Below are 17,940 nucleotides of genomic sequence, written 5' to 3' on the forward strand. Positions count from 1 at the left end.
ACGAGGACAGGTTTTCCATATATATATTGATGGAATTTCTCACACCCATGCAGGATTCCCAGCATCTCCTTCTCGATCTGTGCATATCGCTTCTGTGCACTTGTTAGTGATCATGATGCAAACGCAACTGGCTTTTCAGCTTGTATGAGCATTGCTCCTAGTCCTTCGGAACTGGCATCAACTGACAATGTTACTGGTTGAGTGACATCGAAGTACTGAAGGACCAGAGTGTCTGTCACTTGTTTCTTTAAATTCTTGAAGCATTTTCTCTGGGGTTCTTCCCAGTGCCATGCAATGTCTTTTGACATCAACTCCCTCAGAGGTGCAGTTTCACTGGAGAGATTTGCTATAAATTTTCCTAGGTACTGAATCATACCCAGGAATCTCATCAAGTCATGTTTGTTTTCCGGCTCTGGCATTTCTCTAATAGCCTTCACCTTTTTCAGGGTCCGGTTTAAGTCCATCCTTTGTCAGAAGATGTCCAACATATGACACTTCTGTCATTCTTAACTTGCACTTTGATCTGTTAAGTTTCAGACCACTTGACTGTATCCTATTCAGGACTGCATACAGTCTCTCATCATGTTGCGGTACATCTATACCCCACACTAGCACATCATTAACGATGCATTCTGCACCAGTAAGGCCCCCTAGTAGCTGAGACATTGTTCGCTGGAACACCTCTGGAGCTGATTTAACTCCGAAAGGTAGTCTTGTGAAGTGATACCTACCACATGGTGTGTTGAAGGTGCACAGTTTGGAGCTTTCATGATCCAATTTGATCTGCCAGAACCTGGACTCAGCATCCAGAACAGTGAATACTTTAGCACCAGGTAAGCGTGACATGATTTCTTCCACAGTTCTCATGGGATAGTGTTCTCTTTTCACAGCCCTGTTTAGATCTTTAGGATCAATACATATGCGCGTCTTGTGTGGTTTGACTACAGTAACCATGCTGTTCACCCAGCTGGTTGGTTCTGTCTGTTTGACAAAGACACCAAGCTTCTCCATTCGGTTGAGCTCAGTTTTTACTTTACCCATTATTGCTGCTGGCACTTTTCTTGGTGGATGTACAACAGGTGTAACATCATCCAAAAGTTCAATGTGATGTTCTCCAGGCATACAACCCAGTCCGTTGAATAGTTCTGGAAATTCTCCCAGGATATCTTTATTCACCTCTGGACTTGGTAACACAGGTCTCTCAACTTCATGTATGCGTTGCACCAAGTTCATTTCTGTACATGTTTTCTTTCCCAGAATGCTAGGTCTGTCGTCTTTGACAACTTGGAACAGTATTTTGTAACCAATTCCCTTGTGTGTGCGCTCTAGCTTTGATTGTCCAAGTGGGGCCGTCTTATATCCAAAATACGAAACTAGTCTTGTTTGAGATTCTGACAACTGTTCATCTACTAGTTTCAAACTGTCCTACACTCGTTTGGAAATGACATTACACTGTGCCCCTGTATCAAGCTTGAACTCTACCTGTTTCTTGTTTATTGTCAGAGTTTCTTTCCAGTCCTCATTTTCACAATCTGACTCCAGCATTCCTATGAATAGTTGGTCAAAATCCTCAATTTCAGACTCTGAATTCTCCAGAACATGTACATGTCTGTTTTTGTTGTCAGGGCGGTCTCGTCTATCTGACATAGGCTGTCTTGCTTTGCACATACTTGCAAAGTGGTGTCTGCCACCGCACTTGTCACAAATTCTTCCTGCAGCTGGGCATTTATCCTTCATGTGATTATAGCCACATACCCTACATCTTGGATACTGTGCATTTCGCCTGTCTTCATAATGTCATCTTTGCTTTTTGTCCTTCCATGTCTCACGTGTGCCTCCTCGTGCACGGCCTCGTGCTTAAATGGCATGACCGTTTTGACTCCCTGTTTGTTCTTCACTCAGAACTTTTAATTGTTGTGCACTTGCCTCAGTAGCCCTGCACAGGTCAACTGTACGAGTCAAAGTTAGGTCAGGTTCTCTCAATAAGCGCATCCTCATACTGTCACTTTGTACACCACAGACAATTTTGTCTTTAATTAACCCTTCGGTTAAGTCAGCAAACTCACAGTTTTTAGCTTTGTTTTTCAAATCTGTCACATACTGGTCTATAGTTTCCCCGACTTTCTGTGATCTCGTGAAGAATGCATGTCTTTCTATAGTCAAGTTTTTCTTCTGTTGACAATATTGTTGAAACTTCTGTTTAACTCTGTCAAACTTTTTATCATCACCTTCATTCGCCCATTCAAACGAATTGAATACCTGCACGGCTGATTCTCCTGCCATGGGTAGCAAGGTCGCACACTTCACGGCCTCTGACTTTGCAGCGATTCCGCTGGCAGTTAGGTAAAACTCAAACCTTTGAAGCCATCATTTCCAGTTCTCGGCTAGATTGTCTTCAAAACTTCATTTGGTTCATTTGGTGCTCGTAACTGCTCCATTCGGCCCACTTCTGACACCATGTAATATATTGAACAACAAGCATGGCGGGTTCATGGAATAGTTTACTACGTCATCCGGTGTGGTACATGCGTGTTACGTCATCAATTACGTACATGTATATGACGTCACAGTTAACCCTTTATCTTACAACGCCCAAACGTATCACCGACGTTTGTCGGCTTGTCAATGTGTCCGAAAGTTTATCAAACGAAATCATTTGAAAACTCTATAAAAATGATATTTTTTTTACACATATTTATACATGCAAGTCAATAATTCTAGAAAATTAAGTTAGATGTAACAAATTTATTGTAATAGTCTTACAGGATCACTATGCAAGTGGAGTTGTTTGTTTACCGCCGTTGCCATGATCGTACAAGTTTCATCCAATCGATGATGTTACGATTCAGATTGTTTTTGTTTATAATTAATAACTTCAAAAATTGCTAATTTTTAGAAATTAAGGAACTTGGGTGTTTTCCTTCGTCAGCAAACAATAAATTATGATCGAATGTGAAAAATGATAACATTATAAAGAAAATATCGGACTGCATGCCGCCCAACGTGAAGTGCCAAAAGTCAACAATGGCCGTTTCTGGTAGTTGTGTGCCGCGAAGTTTGGCTGAAACTTTTTAAACTTGCGATATTTTCTTTTTGAGGTAAATACACTTCTGAAAGTTTCGATATTGAGCAAGCTGAGCATTTATGCATGCCATACGTAATTCAAATGTAACGTAAAGCCTTCTTGGTACATAGATATGGCGAGTTTTGTTTGTGGGTGTCCTTATGCTATTCGCCTGTTGAACTGGTTCGACAGTAGCAACACGGGTAGTGACAGACTCTGTCGAACTGGTTCGACAGTAGCGTTGAGAGCTTTAAAATACATAACACACACATATAATTCCCTATCCTATGATGTCATTTAATCTCATTTAATGCAAGGGAAAATTTCTGATAATGACCAAAAGAAAAATTAGAAACATCATAAATCTCATTAAAAAAATAGTATATTGGTGATCTCAGGTATATCTCTTCTTTTTTTTTCTTTCAAATCACCAATTATCATTGTGAAATGTGGCCGATAACCCTTCAATCATTTAGAATGTTTTGGAAAATACGCAAACACTAACACTAACTTTCCGCCATATTGGACAATGTTTACAAAACCATGTTCACGTATGCTGGTTATAAGACGCCTGTTACATCACCTATTTTTCAAACTCAGCTGCGATTCATACATCCCTGAATTTGTCACACATTTTAGAGTCAAATGATAAATAGTCTTTGTCACTAATACAAACTGTCCATATGAACAAAATATATTAGGTGTGAAAACTATCGCTGTGCTGGGAAAGCTGCACGTTTGAAGTTTAAACAAAGCAAACTTCAGGTATTACACTGTGTAGCATTTTCTCCTGATTTGAGAGATACCATGGCTGTATGATTTTTACCCGTTTCCTAAGGTTCATGGAAAGTGTGTTTGAAACATAAAAATGTAGATAATTGTTGTGTTAAAGTTTTATTTTCTATTTATAAGTTAGATAAAACACTTATCTTCATGATTTTATGAGATTTAAACCCCTCATCCTCAGGATCCTGTGTAAATGCCAAGCTTGTGTCACCTTTCGGTTTTATCCCTTTGATTTGGGTTTTAGATCTCATAGATACCCTCTGACAAGTTTTATCCTACATTTATAAACCTCAGAGTGTTCATTTGTATTGATCGTTAGGTTTCTTCAAACTTGAGAAAGACCCACATGAGGTTTTACCTGCTTAGAAAACCCCGGACTTACTGTGGAAGACCCGGGGACTTGATTTTCATCGTTATAAAAAGATACATATTTCAGATCAAGTCCCTGGGTCTTCCACAGTCATCTTCCCGAGGCAAGTGAGTTAACTGACTATAAAAGTTCAGTTTCCACCCTTGCCAAACTAAGCTGGAATTCTTGGGCTCGCTCGGAGCGCCACCAGTGGCCATTACGAGTTATGTGGCTTCTATGCCTCTCCTATTGACCAGTCAGATTCCACATCTTGTATCACTTGCATTTGTTTCAAACAAAACGGCGGCGCCCAGTCAAGACGATCTGATCGATAATCAAGATCTATATTGTGATAAAACGTGTCTTACATCGCGAAATGCATCAAATCGCGTGAGCACCTTGATTAAAAACATGAAAAGATTTAGAAAATATCTGTTGACAAGGAGTTAGCGGTGCACATGTTTTGCAAATCCTGCAATCGACCGAAATCTGCTTGACAGTTTACGAACCAGATTTCGATTTCGGTGCGCGATTTTGATTGGACTATGTATAGACTCGTTAGTCCAGCCAAAATGTAACTCCAAAATGTAATACCAGCCTAGTTCGGCAAGGGTGGCAACTGGACTTTTTAAGTTAACTCTCTTGCCTCGGGAAGATGTCCACAGTAAGTCCCCAGGACTTCCATACCCTTCAAAAACACCCCGCAATACTAGATTTTCTTCACTTAAATTGAAGTTGACATTTTCAAACACAAATTCATCTTCATCGGGCCATTCTTCGTCACAGTCATCTGCGTTTTTAGTTTTTGTTTGTGTGAGTAATAAATCGTCACCTTCCTCTCTCTCCCACATTTTGCCACTAAATGAAACTCGACTGTAATTCCACATTATGACGGAGACGCTCACAGGCAATGCGTGCGTGCACGACCAGCACGTGCATGACACCTGTAGTCGTCACTCAACATAGCTCACGGATGCGTTTATAGTTCTGTTATATCGCATATATAGATCCTCGTTATTGCGTATCTCAATTCGGCCCTTAGGATCTTCCCTCCCAGGCGGGTTTACATTTTCAATCAAGACCTCAGAACGTTTTTTATCCTTCACTTAAAGACGAGTACACATGACATAAAAATAATTCAACCTGGACATTTCGTACAACAAACAAGTTCCTCCGAAACTGAGATTCACCAAGGACAATAAAGCCTGGAAAAAGTCCATACGAAAATCGACCCTTGGGAAATGGGGTCTTTATTTTGGTCATTGCAACTTTTGATGAATGCTGCATTTGATCATGTTAATACGTTGTCCATCTAGTAGTATGTGCTGTCATGGCAGCATCCAAGATGGAGCATGTTATGTCAAAAAAAAAAAAATAAAAGTTTACTTGCAGTATTTATCAATTATAGTATGAGTACAAAGATATTTTACAATTCTCTATTTATGCTTAATATCTTATGAAACATGTTGGACAAAGTGAAATTGATGAAAAGTTACCAACTTACGAGAAAAATAAGAAATAGTTTTTTAGTTTGGTATTCGTCATTTTTTCAAGGCTTATTTGGCAGTGTGATGTGGCATCTATATTTCTAGTTTGTTATGCCCCCAGTATGTAATACGAATGGATATAGTAAACAGCTTGTCTGTCAGTCCATCCCTCTATCGGTCCATAACCATATTTTTTCTGGATCATATCTCTAAAAATATTAGGGAGGTCGGGTACTCTAGTGGTTAAAGCGTTCACCTGTCACGCCGAAGATCCCGGTTTGATTCCCGACTTGGGTACAATGTGTGAAGCCCATTTCTGGTGTCCCCCGCCATGATATGCTTAAAGCCGCATAAAACCATACTCACTCACTCACTCACTCACTCACTCACTCACTCACTCGCTCTAAAAATATTAGGAATATTAGGTACATCAGGCATGAAACTTCCACCCAGGTAGAAGTGACTTGAAAATCCATGCAGGAAGCCCAAGATCATTGGCTATGCATGTTTCACATCTTGAAGCTATTAATGGCTAGTGGGTGCACTGTCAAAGAAGCACAGGCCATTGTGTGGGCACACAGGAATTCCACCAAAGGGATTCTTCCTTTAAGGGATTTCTACTTTAAGGCAAAGGGGTGGATCCCCTGTGGACAATGTCTCAGTTTATCACATACTACTTGCTATTTTTACAAACAGCCAAAATGTGATAGGGTGATGCCATAGAGACTTGTAGCCATCACTTAAGGCCTAACAGCTCTTAGGTCCCATACAATGCCGTAGATAACAGCTATACTGTGGAGCTTCACACCTGAAAAAGAAGCTCTTCAGACCTGCATCCTGGGACTTAGGGGTGGTCCTACAACCGTAGTACGAATTGATAGGTAAGACAGACTTCAGCCTTTGACCCAATACCAAGTATTGCATGCAAATGCTGGACATAATGACAAGTCAGCAGTATCTCCATGACCCAGTACTGATGACACCAGTGATATTGTGAAACTTTGATGATCGTCTGCTGCCTAAGGCCCATGTGAACCTTGGCATCTGGTCCCTGTCGAACTGGGCATGGATTTCCTGAATGCAACATGCTGTTAACAGGTGTATGGGAAAAACCAAGACAAGTGACAAAATCAACCAAGAAGCAGTGGAAATGGCTATTCCCTCCTCAAGTGTATTTGACCAAAGCTGAGGCATTTTTACTCAGGGTGACAATCCTGATAGCAAGCTAACATATAGGATCGGATTATCCTCATGTACACAATTCCCATGGTATTACAACCCTAGCTTGCATGACCCAGGGTTCGCTGTTAAATGTTCAGTTGGAGATGTCATCAAGCGATGTTTTGGGTGAAAGGACAGTACCTTCTTCAACTATTATCTGAGGGATACCCCTGGAGGTTGTATGAGTTTGGACCACTTGTATTGGCACAGTAGTTGACTGTTCCGCATCATGTATCACAAATGTGCCAAGTCTCAGACTGTGTTGTCGGGGTGCTTTAATGGTGCACTGTCCCAGCAACATCACATTTGGACATCAAGCTGTGCTGATGAGAAGGTTTTGAGGCATCAAAGACAGATAACTCTGAATGCTAACCAAGGGCAAGGGGTTCAACTGCAAAGTGTTGTGTCAGGATAAGCCTACTATCAAGAATATCCAAATTCATGTACTGTCATATTTTCAGATACTATATATTGAATTGTATATGTACAGCTTAGAAATACAATTCTTGAATCTCAGTATATTTAGTCTTGTTTCAATGTATACCAGATAAAGGTTGCCAATTGAATATCATTCACTGCGCTGCATTGATCATTATATTGAACGTGGATCAATTTCACTAGAGCCAAAAGTGTGATGAATTGTCACAAATGACCCCGATTAATAAAGAAGCCAAAAAGTAATTTTTTCCAAGGTTTTTTATCGTGTTTAATGAGATGCTTCAATGTCATTTCACACTAAAATCTGCTTTTACTAAATATCCAGGTTATCAGCAGTTTCTACTGGACTAATATGAGTCATTCACAGAAAATGTCTTATGTTATTTTAACTGGATGTAATCACACCTTTCTACTTATTTTTGAGATAAGTTACTCTTTGGTACTTTTTTATTCTAAGTCTGTTAACATATCTTTAAAAAGTTACTCTTCACAGCATACATTATTAAGAGACACTCATAGAAAGGTCCAGCATTTGTAGAAGTTAACTTAAATCAGATTGCATTAGAAATTGGGATTTTGCCACAATGTCTTTTCAGTCGAATCTATGAAATTTTGCCGAGTCGTATCCAGCAATGGCAGAGCAGTCCTTGTGTAGCAGAAGAAAACAACAAAAAAGCGCTGGAAGAAATCCGAGGACAACAGTTAGATGCCAGACAGAAATTGGGTGACCTTGACCTGAAGCATCAAGAGTTGGATGCCATCATTGAGCGGGCCAAACATTCCACCTTAGACCCGGAACAAACAGTAGGTCATCTGTCAACAGGGGTTGAACTATCAACTGTTTAAGAAGGTCACCATTTTGAGTGAGGTTGTGACATCATCAACAGACCATTACAACACAAGCTATCAGTATCTGTAGCTCCTGTAGAGTAACTCCCAACTTTTTGGTATATCTCCCTTAATTAAGGATTGACTGTGTATTTTTTTCGGTTCATTGAGGTATGAATCGAAAAACCGATGTGCAAACTGTATGAATCCGCGTAGCGGATTCTTACAAAAGTTTGCACATCGGTTTTTCGATTCATACCTCAATGAACCGAAAAAAATACACAGTCAATGCTTATAATTAAATTCGACAACGTAAAACATGTATTATCTACAATAGTTTAACCCAAAACAGTTGCATATATCAAAACAGACAAAAATGACGGCATTGATGAACATTCCAGGTGTAGGAATACATACAGTGGCGTGACATGAATCAGGTGATCGTTTAATTTATGCACATAACTTGACACGCCTACATAGTCAGTAGCCAATCAACGGAGAGTGGGATTAAAACAATGTTCATTTGACCTGTCAATTAAGGCAAGAGGCGAAAAGACTTGCAACAGTCAGACTGTAACGAACCGGAAGAAATATGTCCGAGAGAAGGCGGCTGTTTCAAATAACATGGTCATTTACTGCGTGATTCAAACATTACTTCTCTGATTACGGTAAAACAGTTGGAGAAATTTTAGTTAGAAATGAAACGCGAAGACATGAAAGTTGAACCGAGGCGAGCGGGAAAAAAAACTGGCGAGCGAGCCTGCACGTTTGCTGTTTCATTCATTCTCGGCCTTCGGTTTCAAAGGGTAGTTTGGACAATGAATATGCATGAAAGTCGCTAAATGACCTGTGCATGACGATACACGTGAGCAGAAAGGGAATTCCCTCGACTGTAATATTGGGATTCCCCGACATTCCGCAGTAATAAAAGTAGTGCACAGCGGTGGGCGTGGCTTAATTTTTTACATTCATTGGGAAATGAATGCAATAACACGTGACCAATTCAGCTAATCAGAATGCAGGAATTTCCATGAACACAACGAAAATTTAATTATTAGTAAATGAATGTCCTCATGTAACATGACCAGCAATAGTAATGATTATTTGTCCATAACATCAGGACTCCCATATATTCTGGATAGCTCTTGGGAATGATCTTGAAGGACTGATGTTGAAGGCCAAATTCACTCTCAAATATATATTATGTCCATGATAACTCAAGAAGTGTTTATTTTTATTTGGAGAAATTGGTACATGTCATCCTTTGGATGGTGCATTGAATTTGTAAGGTGTTGAGCTATCATCATTGCTTGGAATGGTCATTTGTAAATTAGTTCTCCTTCTTGGGTCAACTGATGGCCATGTTTTACACAAGAAATAATCTTCTTCAAGTTGTGATAAAGGGGCTGCTTCTTTTTTAGCATGTACAGTCTCGAACTCATTTGTAGTCGTCTATTGGGAGTCCCAAGTAAGGATCAAACGATATGCCGATATTCCGATGCATCGCGATACTTGACTTATCATATTATATATGATAAACGTGGACCCATTTATCGATAGGTGACGATACGGAACGCAAATCTCAAGTACAGCGTTTCCCCGCTCTTGTGCCTTTCAATAAACCGCTAACTTGGTTATAGCGCATGGTAACGCATGGCTCCCAAAAATGTACTTACATTTTGAATAAGCTCAGGTTTTACACCGACAGATGTTTTTCCCCATCTCAAAAAACATTATCAGCTGATCCCCGCAAGCACATAACCCCGGAAATACCAGTCATAAATCCGAACTGAAGTACGCAATTCAGTACCATTTTTATACTATCTTGGTATTAACATGTTCATTGTATATCTGGACTTGTGTTTGTAATATATTTGAAAAGTTTTATTCAAAATTGCATTTAATATTGTTTTCATTAAGTTAGGTGAAATCGTGTGTGAAGAGATACAGCAACCACCGTCAGATTACCGCTTTTGACGCATTGAAAAAAACTTTAGTTGCTAGAGAATGGATACATATATTAAAAATGCCATACTTTGAAAGTCATATTTGTGGCAATGTCAACATAACGTTTTCACAATCGAAATACATGTAGCACGGGAAGTCCCTAGCGTGACTGGTCAAATTGTTCCATACGTAAAAATATCCTGCAACAGCAATCACCAGTACCAAAATGCTACACTTGTGGTTCTTATAATTTTAAATATATATATAGTAAAAGCTGCAACTAGGGTAACACGATATTGGAATATATTATTCCTGATAAAACAATAATTTCAGATACAATTTCTTCGACCATTGCATCAAAATTCTTTGAAGTTGTATCACTGGTTGAGTACTTAATTATTTTCTGGTGTTTGAACTTTGAATCGTTTTCAAGGAAAGTTAGAGAAAGTTCCACTTTGGAGCTGAACAACTTCAGTAGTCTTGTTATTATAAAATAATTTTGACTGTTCCAAAATCATGAAAGGTTCAAACTTGACTTGCTTTAAGTCTTGTTTTTTTTTATCATTGCGTATCGAGATACGTATCGTATCGTATCGTATCGTGACCAAAATATCGAGATGTGTATCGTATCGTGACCTTCCTGTATCGTTGCAGCCCTAGTCCCAAGTATCCAAATTAGATTGAGACAATATCATTTTTCATTTCAGAGACATGAAACGTAATGTTTGTGTAGCAGGGCGTGGAGTCATCCCACAGATGACATCCTTACCTTGTCAGCTTGCTGACGGGGTTAACCTCTTTGGTCATGTGGACGAGGCGTCCAACTTCTGATCAGAAGGTCCTTGGTTCGAATCCCATCACGGGACTCGGAAATGTTATGGCCGCTACATTTGCATTTATCTGTGCAAACCCTACACGTTGGTTGCACAAGTCAAGGTCACCTTTGAGGTTATTGGGAAACAAGGTGGTATTATTGTCAGTAACTGTGGCAGTTTCACATGTTCAGTCCTGGGACTTGTATAATTGCTGAACTTAAAAATGGCATTATCTTCGGATCATAGGTTTTCAGAGGTCATGCGTTTTCAGACGGCCATGTTTATCAGGATTACTCATGTTTATGAAGAGGGGTGTAGCATCACAAAGACATTGTAAATCCTCAGATGATGGCTTGTTTTTAAGAGAAAGTTGTCTTTTAAAAGTGAAGGAGATGTTTGACGGTTGTTGATGTGATTAGGGAGAAAACTATGAATGTTTTTTTATGTGTCCGAAATCCCATAACACAGAGATATAAAGCTCTGGCTAGACCAGTTACATTTTCACAGACAAATCTCTCAGCCACTCCATTCAAATACCACAAAGACTTTTCTCACTTGTTACTTGTCATCAAAACAATCATGTTGTGCAAATAAGAAAGATTTACTTTTAAACAAGATCCTTGAATCATGCTTGTTTTTCATGTTGTGATTATGTACACCATGTTCGTACAACAAGCACAAGGTACCTGGTGGATGTGATAGGTGAATACTGGACACAAGCAGTTTACATACTTTAAGCAGCCAACCACATGCTTATAACAGATGTTAGAAACATTGATGTCTGACATTTGATTACAATGAAGGTCAAGGTCACTCATTAGGCATCAAAAATGTTTAGTACAGGATAATGTCAGTTGTGATTGGAATTTGATCAAACTTTATGTACATATCTCTAAGGCGGTGTCTCAATCCAACTTTGGATGTCCCCCCATGTAGGATCATTTTCACTTGAGGTCAAAATTATGAAACATGGTTCAAATTTCAGGAAATTTCAGATTAACTCATGAAGAAAACAAAGATGGCAGGCAAATGACAAGTTTGTTTCAAGGTCATTTACTCATAAAATGACTTCATTCAGGAGGTATTATTAGGATGGTATGGAGACTTCTTAATTTGCAACAAGTAATGTTCTGGCATGCAATAGGATGATGTTGAAGGTTAAGATGACTGTGTGAACTTCATGTCCCAGCAAACTTGATTGCACAATATCTTGAGCACTCATGACTGGAATTTGACAAAACATACTCACAAGCTGTAGGCTTAACCTGTTTTGATATAATGAAGTGTATGACATACTTTTTGTGATTTTATGCCCATATTTAAAGGTGAGGGGAATTGATGTCTTTTTGTTAAAATGTAGACAAGTGTGAGGTCAACTGATTTGTAGAAAAAGGGCATGAGGGGAAAGTTTTTTGGGCATTTAGGAAAAGGTGAATCTTGGGCTGCTTCTGTTTTTGCCATGTGGTAGAAAAATCTTTTCCCAATTAATATCAGTATGTTTTATCAGGAAGAAATTTGATAGTTCTTAGTGTCTTTTGAAATTTGACTGGAATGATTGATATCGCAATAGGACTGTTGAATGTGACTTTGTATGTACTGACATCATGAGCATCAATCCATGCAATTGGGATACCATGACATGCATCAACCAAGTCGGCGAGCCTGACCACCCGATCCCGTTTGGCTAAAGACCAATTCTAATCCATGTCTTATCTTGCAATATTTTTTTGACTGCATATTCAACAAATATGTCACTCAAGGCATCACAAAATTATCTGAGAATTGTATTTGAAAACATTGTGTCCTCATAAGTATTACTTAAAAGGTGGTCCTGAAGTTGTGATACTCTGGTTGTAGTTGTCCTGATGAAGTTAATCTCTCTATCCGTGTCAAGTGATGGTGTACTACCAGCTAAGATTTTCATTGCCACTCTTTGATCTTCTTTTAACTTTCTTACACATTTTGATCTACATGTAGCCAATTGCATAGCCATTTTCCATACTGTGTAAAGATATATGATCCATGTGTGTTTGTTGTGTTGATGATGTCAGAATGTTGCTCTTAAAATATATTAGTTAACATAAAGTTGACAACTACAATGTTGCCAAAAGCGTCCTTTTCTCATATTTACTTCAGTCATCTGTGATAGACATGTAGTCATGTTTAAAATCTTGGTGTAAAAACCTTGTGTTTTGATTTACTCATTGAAGTCAATACCAGTGAGAGTGCTGGTACATCATGTTTTACTGTCTCTCTGCAGGGCACTGAAGCTGAGGATGACACAGAGTTCACCATATATTGTGTTACTTGTGGGGGTGAGATCAACCAGAGGGGGGCGCTCAAACACATGGAGAGGTGCTTTGCTAAGGTACATTTACAATCATTGTAACTCAGCATAACCAGAGGCCTATTTTGACTTCAACTTTAGCTCACCTGACTGAAAGTGAGGTGAGCTCATGTCATGGCCTGTTTGTCACTCATCCCTGGCGACATTGTCTCCTCCACGACCAATGAAGCGTGAACGTAACGTGCATGTTCCCACCAATGATGATACCCCATTTGGTCACGAGGTTCAAATCCAATGTTCAGTATTGCCACTGCACTATGGTAGACATATTGAAAAATGTTGGTAAGTCCATTACACTGCAATTTTTGTTCAAAATGCGTTGTAATGCTCTTAAATTCTCTCAAACTGCAGGGGTGTTTCTCTGAAATTGCCAGACTGAGGATGCTGAACTTGGTTTTCCTTATGATGACATAATGTTTTGTTCAGTCATTAGGATTTTGATGTGGTGTTTGCAAAACAATTGTTATGCCCCGTCCAACAAAGTTGGCAGGGGATATAGAAAGGGCCTCTGTCCGTCCGTCCGTCCGTCCATCACGTTTCGTTTCCGGAGCATAATTCAGAAACCGTTCAATATTTTTTCATGAAACTTTGCATGTCTGTCAAGTACATGTTGAACTGGTGCCTCTTGTTATTTAGAAATTTTAGAAATGTTTATTTTTTATTTACGTTTCCATGGCAACAAGATGGACCTAGTTTCTGTGAGGGTAGGGTTCGTTTCTGGAGCATAACTCACAAACCATTCAATATTTTTTCATGAAACTTTGCAGGTCTGTCAGGTACATGCTGAACTGGTGCCTTTTGCTATTTAGAAATTTTAGAAATTTATAATTTTTTTATTTTTCCATGGCAACAAGTTGAACTTTTAGATATTTATGAATTCTTCTTTTAAATGCCAAAAAATTCAACTTGATATCCATATAACCTGTTTAAGGAATCTTATAAGTCATAATAAAGGTTTTTTTTGTGCCTACATTTTGTGTTTGAGGTATCTCCCATAGTAGGGGAAACTGCATGCGTTCTACCAAGTTGTCCGTATGTGTCTTAATAATGGTTTAGTGTAACTTTCGTTTAATGACTTCATTATCAAATCCATCATCCCTACTTCTGCATTGATTATGACAGAGATGAGTGTGCGATAAGATGGCATACTTCTCTATGAAACTTTTTACAATTTTCAGCTCATGTTGCTATGAAGACTTTTGTGCTGTAGAGTTTTAGCATTCACAATTATAATATTGTCTTGTTTTATTTTTCACTTTATCATATCACATCGTATGACCATATTGTTAAAAAGCCACAACATAGAATGTGTGTGGCACTCATGGCAGCCTACTTCGTCGCAGTGAGTGCCGGTAACATGACTTGTAATGTTTTTTCTTTCTCCCATTGAGTAGTAAATGTAGTAACTGGTTTTGTCAGTTTGTACTTCCATCATGTTTTTTGTGGAGAAGTTTTAATTTTTTTCCTTGAACTTCATAGAAATTGTGTTTTGCAGCATTTTATTTTGTTTCTTCAGGATATTTTGCATCAAGTAGATGCTCCCCTGCTGCCTTTTACACCTTAAATAATTTTGAATATTTTCAAATGTATGTGTTTGTGTGATCAAATTTCACTATTGTTGACATAATATACATTTCATTTGCTGGGCAGGAGATATGGCCACGTTAGTGGCAAACTCTTCTTTTTTTTACAATTTCCATGACAACAAGTTCCACCTCGGTTAAAAAAGGTTAGGTTTTGTTTAGATTTAATTATGTCATAAATTCTGTGACAGGGGCAGGGGATATAGCCACATTAGTGGCAAACTCTTGTTAAAATTGTATTGCATTAGAAGAATACATATTTAACTTTTCCTACATTATAAATAATGCAATCGCTTGCTGTAGAACTGAAATATAATCCCAAGAGAGATCTCCCAGTAAGAGAGAACCTCTCCATAAACAAATTGCCAAAAAACCAGCCATCACACAACCCAAGCTGATCACGACATTCTTGTTGTTTTTGCTGACAGAGACAAGTCCTGTCATGAGAAGCTCCCACCCTTTTATATCCTTTGTGAAGCATTGGCTATATTCGTATTAGATACATCTGTGATGATTTGCTTAGGCTGTTGGTTATCACTTTCAAGTCTTGGGTGGCTTATATGAGATTTCTTCTTCGAAATTATCATATTGATCGGGCCATCATTTTGTTTCATGTCATCTGCTATGTGTCATTTTCACTCTCGCATCTGATTTGTTTTATGCTCACTGATGGGCATTAATTTCTATTTTTAAATTCATTCACCTTTGGTGTTTGTTTTTTAGGTTCTGATCGTTTCGTTTGATGGTTTGTCAACTGATTAATGGGACTTCTTTAATTTGAACAATGTTTTGTATGTTACAGTGAATGACACGGTGTGGGACCCACGTCTAGGGTGCTCTAATTGCCAACAATAGTGCACTACAACACACTAATATGAACTGTGTTTGCTATTGACTGCTGCAGAATTTAAATCTACACAGAAAATCACAGAGCCATGTCAAGGGATGAGATCGGCGATTTCTTGTCTGCTACAATTACTACTGTTCCACTGTCCACTCCGGCAGCTACTAGTACAACTTTACACAAAGCATCGTTGAAGTAGCTTGTCAACACACTTCATGCTAAGATGATGTCTTTGGTCCCTCAGGTAATCAAACCACGATCATATTTGAGAGGATGCTAATTGGCACCAGGACTCTACCTCATGGCAGGGGAACTTGGAACAGCGCAGGGAAAGCAGAAAGCACCCTGTGATTATGATGACCTTGAGGATATGGACGAGAGCCGTTTCCACGATGATGATCTGGATAGTAGACAGGTTACCCATCAGGTTGCAGAGTTTTAAACAACGCTTAAATGTGCATCCAGTACACACAAATGTTGAGAATGGACGCAGAAGAAAATATTACTGCATCCAGAAGGAAACACATTTATATTCATGATGCCTGCAGTGTATCAAGAGCACTTACTCTATTATTTCATCCATCAATTATGACCACTGTCCAAATGATCATTGATTCAGTACAGTACACTACGCTATTAAATTACTTTGCCTGCAAGGACCCTTGAAATTAATTATTGGGGTCACTATCGCGGGCCTTTCAAGATGCTTCCTATAAGAAGGTTGTTTTTCACTGCATAGACTATGCCTTTTAAGACGCCAGACGCCAAACTAGCGGCTGTTGAGACAGAGCTACGTCATTCTCTGATATCCATCTATGTGACAGTGATCTCCGCAGCCAATTTGAGTTGAACACGCTAGCCCTAGTTCAACATCTGCAGTCGGTTGTTAATACGCAAGGCCCAAAAATCGTTCGGCTTATGCCATCATCACTCTAGGTTGCTGCATATAATAATTGATTGACCCATCAACCATGGTCCACTCCTCTTTGTTTACCAACCAGCTCCTATTTCTAAGGAGGAAGATGATCGATCCCACAAGGACTCTTCAAGCTATTCAGCGCCATGTAGGCACTCAGTCTGGCACCTACCAGCCAAAGAGAGTGTCCCTTTTTCAAATCTGAAGAGCGGCAAACAGCATTTTTGTGGGAGAGGCATACAAGCTCTGCCTTCACACAGCGCCTCAATTAATAACATCACCACTCCCCAAGGGAAGGAACTTAGAGGAAATTATGCTGCTTCAATCAAATGTAGACATTCTAGCACAGAAGCAGGCGCAAGAGGTGCTGTCAACACTTGTGGGCAAGGATTCTATTCTCCTGTGTTTCTGGTCAAGGGTTCAAGCAAATGGAGAATGATTCACATAGACATCTTCAACAGAGATTATCTGGAGTGCCCTCTGTGGTTCAAGTTAACCACATTGGTGTGTCTCTCAGGACCACCTTTTACCCAGGGCAGTTCGTCAGCAGCATCAACCTTCAGGATACAATCCTCCATATTTCAGGTTTTCCAAAGGAGGTTGGCATTACCAGCATGTGGTCCTGCCATTTGGCATTTCCTCATGGCTTTTTATGTGAGTGATGAGATTTACCACAGTCTACCTCCACACATGTGGTCTCCACTTCCACACCTATCTGGATGACTGCTTTCTCCATCACCAAAACAAATGCGCCAGCTCCAGTTACTCTACTACTTCAACTGGGCTGTGTTCATCAATGTCCAAAAAGAATGGTGGCACACGAACCAGGCGCTGATACCCCCAGTGTATGCCTGAAAGATTGGCAAGTCCTCCTAGATCTCTTGACAACAGCACAGGACTTTAGGGACTGAAACTGACAGCTCCACAGCTGTCTGGTACACCGCTTCCTTGACAGTCTTCCAGCAACACTTTGTCAAGACTCTCAGCTACCATAACATAGATCTGTTTGCAACCAGCCTGAATCACCGTTTGCCCATCTATTAGACCCCCAGGCATAGATCAAGGGCTTTGCATTCCTTCTTGATCACATGGGAAGGGCTTCATTTCTGCCTTTATTTCTGTATGCAACTCTGTCACCCTTACTACTAACGGTGGTACTGTGGATCTCAGTCTGATTTTGGTTGCACCCTGTTGAACAACCAGAACTTGGTTCCTGTCAGAAACAAACATCAACATTTGCCAGATCTGCCGCAACTGCTCCTACATCCCGAAAGTCACCATCCGCATTCAAATCTCAGCATGTACCATCTTCATG

The 17,940-nt window shown here is 39.5% G+C and overlaps 1 protein-coding gene across 1 annotated transcript in view; it reads left to right on the forward strand.

Moving 5' to 3' along the window:
• LOC139445013 (CXXC-type zinc finger protein 1-like) overlaps window positions 1–17,940 on the forward strand; it is a 101,457-nt gene that overhangs the window by 64,568 nt on the left and 18,949 nt on the right. The window contains exons 11-12 of the mRNA XM_071226072.1: window positions 7,942–8,149; window positions 13,196–13,303. Coding sequence (XP_071082173.1) covers window positions 7,942–8,149; window positions 13,196–13,303 — 316 coding nt within the window. The remainder of the gene's footprint in view (window positions 1–7,941; window positions 8,150–13,195; window positions 13,304–17,940) is intronic.

Source organism: Haliotis cracherodii, unplaced genomic scaffold (genome assembly GCF_022045235.1).
Source record: "Haliotis cracherodii isolate W230 unplaced genomic scaffold, xgHalCrac1.p SCAF_6, whole genome shotgun sequence".
NCBI classification, from domain to species: Eukaryota; Metazoa; Mollusca; class Gastropoda; order Lepetellida; family Haliotidae; genus Haliotis; species Haliotis cracherodii.